General features: G+C 35.8%; 1 protein-coding gene across 1 annotated transcript in view; it reads left to right on the top strand.

Moving 5' to 3' along the window:
- LOC306866881 (SH3 and multiple ankyrin repeat domains protein 2-like) overlaps window positions 1-16,094 on the top strand; it is a gene marked incomplete at its 5' end in the record, with an annotated part of 95,239 nt that overhangs the window by 69,812 nt on the left and 9,333 nt on the right. The window contains 2 exons of the mRNA XM_079412299.1: window positions 10,023-10,158; window positions 10,487-10,567. Of these exons, the coding sequence (XP_079268425.1) occupies window positions 10,023-10,158; window positions 10,487-10,567 (217 nt within the window). The remainder of the gene's footprint in view (window positions 1-10,022; window positions 10,159-10,486; window positions 10,568-16,094) is intronic.

Below are 16,094 nucleotides of genomic sequence, written 5' to 3'. Positions count from 1 at the left end.
CTGAGCACAGTGATGAAAGCGAGGTAGCGGTTTGAGGTTTTTTTTTCTTCGTTGGAGTGCAGCACTGGGCCGCATGTAAACATTTCTTTTCCTGTTTGTATTGATATAAAAATACACCTCCATAATGGATTCCAATACCTGAGTGCTTGGATTTCAGGGGCGGATGACTCTATTACATGGTAGAAATTAGCTCTCATGGTTGTTTAGGCATGGATGTAACTGCAATATGCTATATGATGGTTTCCTCCTGAGAGGCTGGCTTTCTCCATTTAGGCTCTCTAAGCCTGGTTTAGGGGGTTCTACACTGTGAGATGATCTTTTGGCTTGTTGGTGCTCATAGGTCTGATTTCTAATGACAGTGCAGTTGTTCCTTAAGCAAAGCAATGTGGCAGTTTCAGTTATCAGGGCTCGCGAAATCGCTAGCCAGACGTCCCGGGGCTATTGTGTTTTCCAGTCGGGCTACCAAAATGTATCACTGCCCTGCCCGACGGGCTACCTTAAATACAGGGCTCCCACGCAGTGTTCCCTCTAAGCTGATGTGCCTCGTGCTCACAAAAATGAGTTGGGAAGCCATTTGATTGAATGCCGCCAGTAAAAAGGAAAGAATAGCAATGCTCGGGCAAACCGCTATAGAGCTGACGTCACAACAGAGTTAGAGCCGGTGAATGCGGTTTACAGGTTTCATAGAAAGAGAACGATATGCACCAAATGAGTCGCTGTAGAAACTGAATACTTCAATGGTTGCAGTGCGCTCAACACGAGAGACAACGCAAACACAATGACGTGAAATAGAATGTCCTCATGTATTAAAGAAGAGTGGCTTGATTAAGTGCTGGAAATAGCAGAGGATGGGCAAAGAACGGTTAATAAACTCTGAAACATGTACAGTCACACACAAGAGTATTGTACAAACTACTTCATAACGATGTTTAGACAGCTATAGAAGAATTCATATGTTCACGTTTTTTTTATATTTAACTTACAGATCTCAGCTTAAGTTTTGCTTCAGTTTGTATTTGTGCTTTCCTGTAGCTCAAATAGTAGAGCATGGCGCTAGCAACGGCAAGATCATGGGTTCGATTTCCAGGGAAAGCAAGAGCTGATCAAATGTAAAAACTGTAACTTGAATGCAATGTAAGTCGCTTTGGATAAAAGCGTCTGCTAAATGCATAAATGTAAAAGTATTCTATTCTATTCTATCAGTTTAAATAGTTTGTTTTGATAATATATTATGTTAGGGTTATATTATAAACCTGATAAATAATTGACCTTGTTTTTGAGTCTTTGACTTTGAGTATCTTCCTCATCAAGGCTGTATTCATTTCAAAAATACAGAAAAAAACAGTGATATAGTGAAATAATATTGCAATTTCTAATATTGGTTTCCTATTTTAATACCTATACTATAACATAGCATTTATTCCTGTGATTTTCAGCATCATTACGCCAGCAGTGTCCCATGATCCTTCAGAAATCATTCTAATACGCTGATTTATTATCAGTGTTGAAACTGCTGCTTAATATTTTTTTGGAACCTGTGTTACTTTTTTCTTTGATTCTTTAATTAATAAAAAGTTTAAAATAACAGCATTTATTCAAAATTGAAATATTTTCTAACAATAGAAGTCTTTGCTATCAATTTTATCCATTTATACATCCTTGCTGAATAAAGTTTATTTAACTTTCTTTAAACTTTTTTAAAGTATCTTTAAAAAAGGGAAAAAAAATTCTGACCCCAAACTTTTGAATAGTTTATATTGTAACACAAAATCTTTATTTTGACTAAACACTGTTCTTCTTAACTTTTTATTTTTAAAAAATATCACAGGTCCTAAAAAATACAGTATAAAAGATGAAATAAAAAATCAGTACAACTGTTGATTAAAACATCGATTAAACATTGATTAAAAATCAGCATATTAAAATGACTTCTAAAGGATCATGTGACTGAAAATACTGCTTTGCTTCACAGGAATTAATTACATTTTAAAGTATATTAAAATAGAAAACATTTATTTTAAATTGCAATAATATTTCACAATATTATTTTGTGAAATAATAATATTCAGTATTTTTATCAAATAGATACAGCTTTGATGAGCATAAGAAACTTCTTTAAAAAACTTTATTGATCCAAACGTTTGAACTGCAGTGTGTTGTACAGTAAAAATGTTTTCTCAGGTAACCTAAAATGTACATCATTTAGTTACATCAAGGGTCAAATCAAATATAAATAGCACATTAAATTTAAAAGTTACACACTTTATTTGTGTGCATGCTGTACAGGTCTGGTATAAACAATGCTTTTGCTCAGGTGCCCGAAATGTCCGCCCAATAGAGAAAAGTTTTGCTCAGCAAGAAATAAAATTAGAGGGAGCATTGCTCCCACGGGTCCTTAAATTTGATACAACTAAACTGAAGAGTTTAAGGTCTTATACCATTTAACATATTTAAAACTGTCTAAGAAATAATTTTTTCAAATTGCCTTAAATAGATTTGTAAGAATTCTGCAGATACCTTGTAAATAGTAAAATAAAACGCTTTCCTTGATATTCGTTGATATTTGTGTATTGAAAATGTTTTTGATTGACATTTATGGTCTTTATTTTATTTGGGCTAGTTAAATTAATTTTCGGGCTACCAAAATCTGAAGAGTACCTGCCCGAAGGGCTACTAGGGATTTAGAAATTTTGTGAGCCCTGAGTTATGTGACGGGATGGTAATACCATTGTGCTTTTACACTATTGTTATATTTCTTTTAAAGAAATCAATACTGTTATTCAGCAAGGATGCATTAAGTTAATCAGTAGTGACAGCAAGATAATTACAATATTATATTTTGAATAAATTCTGTTCTTTTGAACTTTGTATTTATCAATATAAACAAATATATGGTTTCCACAAATATATTAAGGACCACAACTGTTTTCACTGTTTATAATAATAAGAAATGTTTCTTGAGCTGCAAATCAGCATATTAGAATGATTTCCTAAAGATCGTATAAAATGTAATGGCTGCTGAAAATTCAGCTTTGCCATCACATAAAATGCATAAAAAACTGTTGTTTTAAATTGTAATATTATTTCACAATATTATCATAATTCTTGGTCATCATAAGAAACCTCTTTCAAAAACATTACAAATCTTACCGAACTCATTCTTGCAAAATTGTTATGAATGCAGCTGTTATGACATCATATTAATTAATAAATTATGTCAAATATTTGTACTTTTAATATTCATTTTTCTTTTTTAGATTTATTTTTGGTGTTTTTTTTTTTTGCCTTTATTATTATTGGACAGTGTTGATGAGACAGGAAATGAAGTGGGAGAAGAGAGAGACAGGCCAGGATCGGGAAAGGTCCTTTAGCTGGGATTCAAACGTGGGACGCCTTCAGCGCAACGGTGCTTCATGTCGGCACGCTGCCACTATCGGCACCGACCATTTGTCATTTTTTTACAGTAAAAATGAACTAGTGAAAGCAAATATGCCCAATGTGCCTATGGTCAAACTTAACTTAATAACAATTTTAATGTGATTTTTATTATTTGAGTAACATTGCATTAACATCATTATGGTGTCCATAAATATGGTATTTGGTAAAACTGGCATTTTGTTTTGTAAGGCATGCACTAGGGATATTAAAAAGCTTAAATGCATCAGGCATCCATCTACTACTCTAGTTCTGTGCAGTGTAACTCAGTTATATATCCCTCAGTTATTTGCAGCAGTTTTACATTTTAAATAATTATGTTATGCAACTTAATACAAGCTGTATATAATTATTTTTTTATCTGTGACCGGACATAGCCAGTGACCAGAAATGCTGTTTAGACATCCACTTTATCTTTAATGGAAATTCTATAGTCTCAGTGAGTCTATCTTGTGTTTAATCTCCTCTATAGAGGACTTGACCACAGAGGTCTTATCATATAACCTTTCTTTAAGTACAGGCCAGGCCAAGCCGATAACTGTGCTGCTATCGTAGAGCAATGCAGACAGGAAAATTGATGAGGCTTGAGTGTGTGTGTGTGTGAGTGAGTACGGATCCCCTGTACTCTTCATAATTATCCCCACTCAAGACAAAAGAGCGCCCTCCTTTCCGGAAAGTATCAGGAAGAGGGAGATTTCATTTGAAGGGATAGAGTTTTATCTGGGCTGGATGATTGCCCTCTGACAACCTTCTCTAAATCAGGCCAGAGGTGCTGTGATTGCAAGCTCTCTAGGCCGCATTAGAGACGTTGGGTCATGTTTGGTAATGATAGTGGATTTGACTTGGGGATTAAGAGATGGGAGCCATGTGAATTCGTTGAGTTGTATGTTATTTTCAAGGATGTGTGACTATTTTATTTTTTTTAATTATCAGCATGGGAGTTTTGGAGCACATAATGCCAGGGCTTATTTTTTCCAATCCAAACAGTAGGCCTATATTTATTTATTTATTTTTATGCCATGTTACAAAAGTATTAAACAGTTATGCATATTTTTCAGCTGTACAGAGTACAGATGCCTGATCTGATGCCTGATTTTGATTGAAGCATATAACGTTGTCTATCAGAGATTTTTTTTATTAATTAAAAAGTGTGTGTATATTACTGTTGTCAAACGATTAATCGCATCCAAAATTAAAGTTTGTGTTTACATTATATATGTATGTACTGTGTATATTTATTATGTAAATATAAAGACACACACATACAGTATATATTTAGAAAATATTTACATGTATATATTTATATAATTTATATTATATATAAATATATTTAACATAGAAACAACATTTTTCTTAAATATATATATGCATGTGTGTGTATTTATATATACATAATACATATACACAGTGAGTACACACATATTCTGTAAACAAAAACTTTTATTTTGGATGCGATTAATCGCAATTAATGGTTTAACAGAACTAGTATATATATCAGAGATGATCATGTATCAAATATCTAATCTTTTTTTATTCTGTTTTTGTGTATATGTTATAAATATTAGTGCATGCTTTATTTTCAAATTTAAATGTAATTTTCCACTCGTAAGACACAAGCGGTCTTAAATTTCCTTTTGTTTCTGGATTATTAAGGTGTGATATTAGACTCATAACTAGACCTCGCCAGTGCTGGATGATATGCACATGTTTGCACCCCCTTTTTATTTCTTTTTTGGCCTTTTTATACAGCAGACAGGAAAGTAGACAAGACAGTGGTTTTGGATTGGAACGTAACATATGCCAAGCTCAAACCCAGGTCCCTTTAGGCTAACTTTGGGCCAAATTGCATTATTTTCAAAACTTGCTTAAAAAAAAACTCATAAATAATGTTCTCCAGGCTTCTTGTATAATATATAACATTAGTTTAGATGTTTTTGTGCTGGTCTGTAGATGAGTGGTTCCTGTTTTTTGTGGTCTAAATAAAATAGTAAAAGTCTTCCCTTGTCAATGCATCCTCACTGTTCTGTTACTACTAGTTAGTGTCTTAAGTATATAACTGGTGGGGGTCTCCTAGTTCACAGAGTGGCATTATGTAACCACAAGGGTGAACATGGATAGACTGTTACATAATCGCTTAGTGAGCAAGTATATATATGAGTGTGTATGTGTGTGTGTGCAGTACACATCTTTATTCTTCTGGAAGTGACCAGATGTGACACAAAATCATCCTTTATGAAATATGGAGGTCCCTGTAGATTCTGTCACACAGACACACACTCTCAAGTTGGATGAACAGCACGTGAACACACACACACACACAGAGACAATCTCTAAGGTCCTTGAATAGAACAGCAAGCATAAATTGTGTGATGCATCTGGGGACTGCAGAGAAGCAATGAAATTCATTTAGTTTATGAGTTTTTTTTATTTTTTTATACGTTTGCATTGAGACAATGAGACCAGAACGACCCTGAGCAGAACTGATATGATTAGCCAAATGGAAGGCTTATCGTTTGATGGTTTATTTCCTGAGCTGACTCTGTGTGCAGAGGATAACCGCCTGCTAATTTCATCAGATTTTAATCAAGTGTGGGCTGCTCACCACATGTCACACACATCCATCAGTCAAGATCTGTGTGTGCGTGTCATGTATTTATGTCTGTTATTGTGCTGTGAAATCACAAACGGTTATAATCAGTAATAATTTTACAATTGCAAATCGCTGTTTGGTGTGTTTAGATGTGTATGTATAAAAAAACAAAAACAACCTCCTAAAATCCAGTTTTGCATCCAAAGCTGTCTTTAACCTGATTTCGGTTTCGTGACACACAGAGACTCAGATGAACTTGGTTAACTCTTAATGGAATAGTTCACCTGAAATTTAATAATTGTTTCCCCCATGTAATACATAATAGATATTTTAAAGAACATACACGTGTACATTCCTTCATAATAAAAGCATATCGTATATAGAATAAATATGTATATACATATAACTATGACTGATATAAACAAGTAGAAACAAGTTTATAAGTGAATGTGTACTATTTCTCTGCTCATTTAATTGGCAAAATTATAAATGGTGACAATGAGTTCACTCAGTTCCTTCAGCAATTTGGACATTTCAAAGTGTTTATCCATCTGTTAGTAATTCCAGTTTTATGTATATTTATCTCACTCCACCTGTTGTGTTATCCATAAGCATGCTTATGATACTTAACCAAATTGATCTGAAAGGTTACAGCTGATAATGATTGCATTTTTTATGTTAAGTGTTTTTGTACAAATTGTGTTACTCTGTTTGTAAATCCGCTCTGATTTGTCAGTTTAATAATGTGGTTTAAAAATACATCATTATACAGTATATGCATCTGAAATCAAAAATATATTTTTTTTTTGCTTTGGTTTTTTTAAGGTAGATCTGCCCTCTTCGTTTGCTCAGATGAACCATTTTCAAAATTTCTACTTTTGTTTTCCACAGAAAAAAAGTCAGGTTTAATAAAAGTCAGGTTAAAAATAAAAGTTCTTTATCGGCATCTATGGTGCCTGAAAACATTTAACATTCATAGAACCTTTCTAAAACCACAAAAGATTCTTTATAGTGGTTGGAAATTCTGTATATTATTAAAATGTATTTTACGCTTTGAAAAAACGGTTCTTTTCATCAAAAGGTTATTTGAGGAACCTTTTGTGGCATTGCTGCGAACCTTTTGGAACCTTTATTTTAAGGGTGCACATGAGGGTGAATAAATCATAATAGAATTTGCATTATTTATTCATCTTCATGTTGCTCTCAACCTGTATACCTGCAACAATAACTCATAGTGACCACAGGCTGTCAAGGACAAAACACACTATAAAAGCATCATTAAAGTAGTCCACATGATCAGAGCTGACTCCATAGGCTCCTTTTTGTTAGTCTGTGGTCAGGTCAATGCTAACAAACCTGCGAGATGTCTCTTCAAAATTATCCTTTTGTATTTTAAGGAAAAATGAGCATCCGTGTCCTGATATCTAAAACAACACAAATTCAGGTTCCTGTGCTGAGGGCTCAGCTTGGTTGGATTTGGCTCGGTTCCAGCATAATGAGATTATCAAGATGAAGTGGCCATGCTGAGATTGTGCTGTTGTGTGAGCTTTATCTACATCTGGTCCCAGCACTTCCTAAATGAGCCCAAATCTCATTACCAGTGTGTGACATGCCGAGAGACTGGAGGTCAGTGAGAATGCTGGGAAATTTGTGCCCACCCCCTTCCTCCAGCACTCACCAAAAACTAGAGCACTGCAAAAATCTGCACTGCCATGAGTTGCGATTACAGCTTATGATTCACAGAGCTTTCTCTCTCTCTCCTTCTCAATCTCTAAATTTACATCATCTGTCATAAGGTCAAGCTCGAAGATGTAATGCAGTTATTTTGTTTTCTGGAATGCGCAGTATGAAAATCCACAATAGGGAGAGATGTAGAAAAGATAACGGTGATTGATGTTAAAGGCTGTTACTTTTTTTTAGTGACCTGGCTCTCCATGTGGGCCTTTCACACCCGATCCCACATTGATTATGGCTTGCTTTCTAATTGCAGCTAATTTTATTTAATTGGAGCGAATGGCAATTTCTTTCTCATACAATCACATACGTAGTCCCTTGCTTTCATCACACTCGCAGCATTTATGAATCACACAAACACACACGATGGAATAAAAGGAGCAGCTCAGTTCTCTTCGTCATGAAGACGACTTCAGCTCCTCGGCTGTTTCCTAGGTTACCCAAGCTTATTCACGTAACCTTTTCTTCGGTAAAAGGCATACTCTAAAATCTCTTCAAACCCACCTCTCTCATTTTCTCTCTGCTGATCTGTTTCGTAGTGCCTGTGTTTCTCATTTTGCTTGAGAAATGCCACAGGAGCAGGGGTGTCTCTCTAATTTGCCTGCATTGCCTTTATTTGACAATTTGTATCAAAGAATATCAATATTTATCGTAGACATTAGCGCTGCTTGCTAAGGCAGCTATCACTTGCTGTTGCTTATAATTTAGGTTGAGTTTGATAGGGAATGACAATTGTGATTGTCAAATTGTGTGGCATGTTATTGTTAGGTGTAATACTACTTTTCTACGCATTCATCAATAATCTACCACCTAGCAACCACCCAGAACACCCTAGCAACCATTCTGAACACCATAGCAATGACTTTGCATCCACCCACAACATCCTGGTGAGTCTTGCACGAGCAAGCGCTGCCCAGTTTTCTTCAGAAAATTAAAAAATACAGTATTGTTTCCAAACATTCTGTGGTCTGAAGTTGTGAGCTGTCAAAAATAATTTTTAAAACCTCTTCAAATAGTTGTGGGAGTTTGTTTTCCACTTTCATGCAGCAAGTAAAAAATGTTGAATGCAGATTGTTTCTCCCTCAGAGTATGTTTTTAGTCTGGTTGGAGTCATTGGACTCTACACCTTTGTTGAAAAGAGATGATGAAAAAATATCTGGTGATGAATGTTGCACATATATCAAAAGTTAGCACCACTTGCAAATCGTTTCTGCTGTAGCTGAATTCGATTTAGCTCACCAGTAATGGCTCAGTGGCAGATTGAATGTCCCGCTTTAACATTTAAACCCCATTTTGATTTACTGCCCTCTGATGCCTTTACAATGACAGCTCTCACTAGGATTGTGACCGTTTAAGTGTATATGAAGAAAATTTATAAGGTAAAAGGTCATTTAAAAACACACTGGATAAAATAATGATTTTGTGTTGGTTTAAGTAGGGAAATGAATGAGGTAGTGATAGCTGGTAGGTTAGTGTAACTTTGGTGTTGATGCTTGTGGTAGTTGCCAGGGACCATTTGTCATGGTGCACACACGAGGAGGAACAAGGAACACGCAGACGAGGATATAACTTCAAATAATATAGTCTTTACTGATGACATCAAGGCAGGGCAAGACACAGACAGGAACACCGGGGAGTAACGAGTAGACCAGACGAAAACAAACTGAACAGACAGGACTATAAATACACAGGTAAATCATAGATAACGAGACAAACACATCTGGACAAGAATTAACTAATGATCACATATAACAAGGACAGGAAGCAAACCAACTATGGAAACATGAGGCGGGAACACATGACACACATGACAGATGACTGACACCATTACAATCCAGCAAGAATTTATAACCTCTCGTGTAGCTGAATGCTCAAAATCAATTTACTCCACTATGATGTAGTATACAGAAGTTAAAGGTTTTTACTGTCACTTTTGATTTTTTTTCATATTTTACATCATGAAATATATACTTTGCAGTAAATATGCAGCATGCATTGAGCTGACAATTCTGAACATAGCTGTGGTTTGGCTGTGTGACTTAAACAGAAGGCTTTATTTTAATGAACAAATCATATGTCCAGCCATATCAACACAAAAAATGTCCAAAAAATCAAACCATTTCATTGTGTTTTTAAACAGCAAAAAGCAGGAAATGAATTATGCACATCAGTGCCATTTTGTGACAAGCGCATTTGACTAATTATTGCTTTGTGAACATCTGAGCATGCCTGAAACAAGCTAAATTGTTCCTCTTTTTTATAGGTGAACCAGGACAATGTCGTCAAAGTGGGCCACAAACAAGTGGTCAACATGATTCGTCACGGCGGCAACCACTTAATTATCAAAGTGGTGACGGTCAGTCGAAATCTAGACCCTGATGACACGGCTCGAAAGAAAGGTAAACGTCTTGATTTATTGAGGATTTCTCGACTACCTGAGCTATGAAGGAACATTTTAATCATATGATTGAAAATGAAGCAAACAAAACTCCTTTCATGTAATTCTAACCATTGCTTTTCCATAATGCTAATAGTAGTTTTTGATTTTACTAACACTGCTAATTTGTGTTTTTAAGTTCTTCGCTCTCATTTATTTTTTAAAATGAGAATCGGCAAACCTCGGCATGAGTTAATGTGGTATACAATGCCTCCCCATGGGGATGCTACAGCCTATAGCTAAGCATCTACTATATCTGCTGTATGTTTTTTTTTGGTTTGTTGCTATAGCGCCACTGCCACCACGGAGGGCTCCCTCCACAGCCTTGTCCATGCGTTCAAAATCTATGACCTCAGAGCTAGAAGACCTAGGTAAGCACAGTCATGGCAAGCAGAAACATCTCATCCAGTGTCTGGTGTTACTTAATAAGTTTTTACAAGATAAAGGACCGTTCACACTGGTTGTGTTCCTGCATTTTGTCTTGGCAGTTATTGCTTTGCATTTTGGTGTGTTTTTGGTGTCTCGCACCATAAGAGCTGCATTTTTTTAAGATAACATCAAGATTTAAACTAAATTTAAAAATCCATCGCATTCAACTGTCTAGTTATTTCTGAAAGCAAAAACATTTCTTGTGTGAACGGCCCCTAAATGCATTTTTAACCTGTGACACTTTTTGTTGTTATTCTACAGCCACCGTTCATTATGAAATGAACTTTGATGTTGTTTTGTTTTCCTGCATGCTGACCTAAAAGTGGATAAAGGTACGATACAGTTATTTACAAAATTATTTTTATGAAATGTATGTACAAATTGTAATGTGATTCCCCTGGTATGCATGTGACTTTGTTATATATATATATATTTTTAAGATGGAGGTTTGTGATTATATGGCCTTTTTGTGTCTCGGTTTTTGTGTAGTCCCCACTAAAAAACAAAACAAAAGTACTACCTTCACATTCACTATTAAAGCATGACGCATTTCACCTGAGCGGATTCTTTTTGGATTATGAAAGATTTATTCTGGTGACCACAGCTAAATCTAGGGTTTGATTGGTCATGCTGATTTAATAATTACTAATTAAACAATGGCACAAAGGGTAAGCAGTATTAAACACGTATTCAATTCTTGTTTATATTGTGTAATAAGAAATGAATTGTCTTTTTTGTTATATTGGATACTAACCTACTTGTCTTGTGTAGTGCTGGAGAGTTAACTGCATGAATTTGTTGTTGCTTTCCGTCTAAAATGGCATTACATTATGCACAGGTCAATGCCATGTGGAGGAATACAGTGTATTCCAAACGTTGGTTCTCCTCGTCGTGTTTTCTGGAAATTATCTCTGAATTTGAATACTTGAATAAAGCTGAATTGTTCTTTTATGTTAAAGCCACTTTGAGGAAAAAGAAGGGTGAGTTTTCCCTAAGCACTCTTTAAATATTTGTCACCTCAGCTTAGCAACGGTAGTGATTATTTGTTTCACAACATTTGACTTTTTTGATATGATTCAGTAAAAGAAATGTGCAAATAATTATATTCTCTCCAATAATCAAAATTTACCAGTTGAATTGAAAACTGCTTACTGTGAAAACAGATCAAATGTGTTTACACTGCAAAATGCTCCATAAGCCTTTAGCTTCACTTATTGACCCCCTAGATCTTCAAAAGTGCAATGTAAGAATATATTATTCAATAGCCTGCCCTCTATTATAAAAAGGATAGGCTTGAGAAAACAAGAGCCATGAATTTCCCATGCTGAAAACCTGGCTCCAGATACAAGTTCTTGTTCTCACTGATACAATACATCCTGCCTCCATTTCACTCCTCAGGGAGAAGATAAAATCCTGAAGCTGGACATTTTAAGATAATTTCTCCCTTTAAAGAACTATGTTTTAAAGTCCCCCTGCAGTCAAATATTTTATCCCTTAAAACTCATCTTTGATCATCAGAATGTCATATTTAAATGTTTTTTTCTTGTGAAAATTATTTTCTCATGCCTTAAAATAGCTTGAATGTAACTCTACACCAGGGCTATGGCCGAGGAAAAGTACGCAGGTTGCACATTCGCCTTGAATTGTTCTTGCACTACTTAGTTTGTCCACAAGGTGGCAACACTGGCCCGGGCCAGCCAAAAAGAAAAGGGAGAGACGCAATTACAACAATCTACCGGAGACCACAACATCAATAGATGGCAGTTTTGACAAGCGCTTGTGTGAGGGAGTTATGAGATGCACACAATTCTAACGTTAAAGAAGTTTAAAGACAGTGTTATCGGTCATAACTTTTGGCGATAAATTGCGTCGACAGTGGATGAAGATTTTTATCAAAGCAGGAAGTATAGTTTGAAAATCTGCATGTCTGGCTGTACTCATAAGCTTCAGACAAGTGGGCCAACGTTTCAATGGACAAAACCACACACAATGATGTAAAAATACGTGGTTTTGGCGAGTTACCTCATAAACATCAGTTATATAATCCTAAATGACTGTAAAGAGTTGGTAGAAAATTGGATGTGTGTCACATCCACGTCATGTGCATCAGGTTTTTATTAAAGAAACTACACTGCTTTTAGTCTGATGTAATTCAAAGAACTAAAGAAAAAGAGAAATCACTTGACTGCTCTGCTTGCTGATTAACTTTTGTTGCTTGAATAAAGAATAGTCAATATAGCTTATGCATTCAATTTATAGTTTATGTGAAAATTGTTTTACGTTCACTTATAAAAAGTTGTTATATTTTTCAAAGCCTATTAAATTTTTAAAAATAATATAACATTTAAATTATACTGTAATAATTAATTAAAATTAAAGGAAAAGATAGATTTAATAGACAACAGTAACATTATTCGTATCAATGATACTTCGTTAATAATAGGCTAGTAAAACGATGCAATTAAAAACTTATTTAAAATATACCATCTTTATGTTGTTTCTATATAAATTTGGAAGTTCAGTGTGAAAATATGTCAACACAAATATATTAATATGCATTTAGTCAAATCTTTTTAATTAATTACAGAAAAAAAAATTATTGAATGGCAGGCAGCACTAATGTTAACCTTTTATAGATGTTACTGTTGGTAATATTAGTTAATTTTTCTGCTGAATATGCATTTCAATTTAATTTCCAATTTTATAGGCCCCCAACCCCCTTCAAATGTTCAATTCGATAATCCGGCCCTCAAATGAAGTTAATTGAATAGCCCTGCTCTACACCCTTGCCTCATTTACTATACGCGGATCTATAAATATGCAGATTAGCCCCGCCTCCACTCAGTCACACCAGCCAGCGCCTCCTGATCCACTGAACTGTAGTAAACGCGAAACAATGGCATACATGGATAATGACTGATAAAACTATGTCTTTACTAGCGGACAACTACAGTGAATACTGTAGCATCCATTAAAGTTACATACTTGATAATGTTGTCCATAAATGCCGTTAAGACTGAATGCAGCCGTTTGTGATTCCAATTCGTGCCCGTGAGCATATGTGTGTGAAGTGCATACGCCGATGCGGGAGAGGTGGGTCTGACTCCGGGCTACTTTTTCACTATTGCCACGGGTTATAATGCAAGTTAGCGGTTCTAAATTCACAATGAACCATGGCTTCATGGGTTTTTTGCTCTAATTTATTTTTGGTATTGGTATTTTTTGCATGCTAGTGATTGGAATCTATCCGTTGACGTGATTGGTTGTTGAATTTTGTGACGTAGCAAACCGAGGGCTGTTTCAAACCGCGTTTCTGGGTCAGCCTTTGGGAAACTACAGTTTTAAGGAGAAAATACTCAACAATGGTGTTGATTAATGGATTGGCACATGGTTTGTCTAAAAGCATATTAAAAACACCACATAGACAAATAAATAACATAAAGATCTTTATTTTCACTACAGGGGGACTTTAACTATTATCATACGAGGGACCGCTCCAGCTTTGAATCACTCTGAAACGAGATGTTGCCATGGAAATAATGCTGCATATGTTTAATATAGAAACATTCCACCTGCAAAATGTAATGCCATGTTTCAGTGTAAATCTATTGCCACTGTTAGCATTGACCAGGAATATGATGATGTGTGACTGTTGCATATATATGATACGGCATCTTTAGACTGCTGAATGGACTCCTTTTTCTTCTTGAAGGAGATCATTTCTGAACCGTTGTAAGCATTAGTTTTATGTTTACATAATGTGGCTGGCTGCATAGTACTCCTGCTGTGTCCTTAAAACAGCATTGATACTGCGTTCATTAAAGAGAGTCATTTTAAATCCATATTTAGGTATTATAAAGGATACCCTGATTGTAAAACAGATGCATACTCCTTCTGCAGTCTTACTGTGCGTTCACACCGCCGGCGGCGAGAGCGTCAAAGCGGCCGGAAGTCATTCATTTTCAATGAGAGCCGGCGGCGAGCTCCGGCGAGAGCGGCGCGGCGAGTCTTGGGCGGTGAGAGCGTCGAGGAGAGTTGAAATCAGGTCAACTTTATGGTAATGAGCTATGACGCGGTTGGGCGGCAACCAATCGGAATGTAGAAGTCCTCCGCTTGAGAGGGTTCCAGAGAACGCAGTTCTGTAAACTTTGGTTCCGACCACATTAGTTCCCATGCAAAATGGAAGAGAGATTAGTTATTGCTGAGGCGGGTTTCCCGATAATATTTGACGTGTCCCTGTTTGTGTACAGGGAGATAAATAAATAAAAATTATAGGGTACATTTTCCCGCTACAACGTTTGTTTTTCAGCGGGAATGCAATTTATTTGCTCAAAACAACACCGATTTGACCAATTACATTAAGGCTACACTTCAATCTGGACAGTTTGTAATGTAGGCTGCACACAAATTTATGTTAATTAAAGACCAAGGCTAGTAAATGTCTCCTATAATGTTGAAATTAGACTAGCACTTAACCATGAACACAAATCCACACCACACAAATGGCTTTTCATTGGCTCAACCTTCTTGTTTCTTTTGCGGCTCCTTTAAATACAAGACGAGCATACGATCTACGTCAGAGCGTCAGCGCGTCCACGAATCTTTTCTACAGCGTCTCAGTCAGGGCGGCCAGGGCGAATTTTGACGCTCTCGCCGCCGGCGGTGTGAACGCACAGTTAGGCTTTCGGTTATGAATATAAACTATACTCCTGAATGGCCAATTTTGGTAGTATATTTTCTTTTTATTATTTAGTCATTTTTTTATATTCAGTTTTGCCTCAGGGGTATGATGGGATTTTATATTTAAAGCCTGAGTGTATATATATCCATGTAATGCTGAATGAAACGGTGTAACTGTGGCCCCCTTTAGTCCTGACATTAACATGCGTTTCCAGATCACATTTGGATGATCAGCGCTTGACCACATAAATGTATTTTGATTGGATCACTGAAACCACGTACTGAGGTGGCCAGAGACAAATTCTGACCACTTTTGGTAAAGGTATAAATGATAATGCACATTTTATTGTCTGTATAAAAATGCATAATTAAGGTAATACTACAATCATTATCCAACACATCAAATACTGCGATTGTGCACTTTGTTCACTCATTTTAATGAGTTCTATTTTCTTCTTTTCTCTTTTAAGCCCTATCAATATCTTTTATTGTGGAAATGTTTCGAAAGTAAGGAAAGTGTGATCGCAAAGAACAGTATAAAGTATAAATTGAGTCCAACTGAAGAATATCCAGATATGAAGCACATTTAATGCCAGATGTATAGGGGGTTTTGTGTGTGTGTGTAACTTATCAGATTTAGTCTTGATGACTTTTATGCTAGGAAAATCAGACTCTGAATTTCCCTTTCCTCCATTTCTGTATAGATGATCAGCTTTCAGATAATGAGGGTCTGAAGAAGAGGATTGTATTTCAAGTCACACTAAGTAATCATCCCATGCATGGGAGCTG

The sequence above is a fragment of the Barbus barbus genome (assembly GCF_936440315.1).
Source record: "Barbus barbus genome assembly, chromosome: 48".
Taxonomy (NCBI): Eukaryota; Metazoa; Chordata; class Actinopteri; order Cypriniformes; family Cyprinidae; genus Barbus; species Barbus barbus.
Note: the sequence above shows the minus strand (reverse complement) of the source record. Positions and strands in the feature narration are given on the sequence as shown.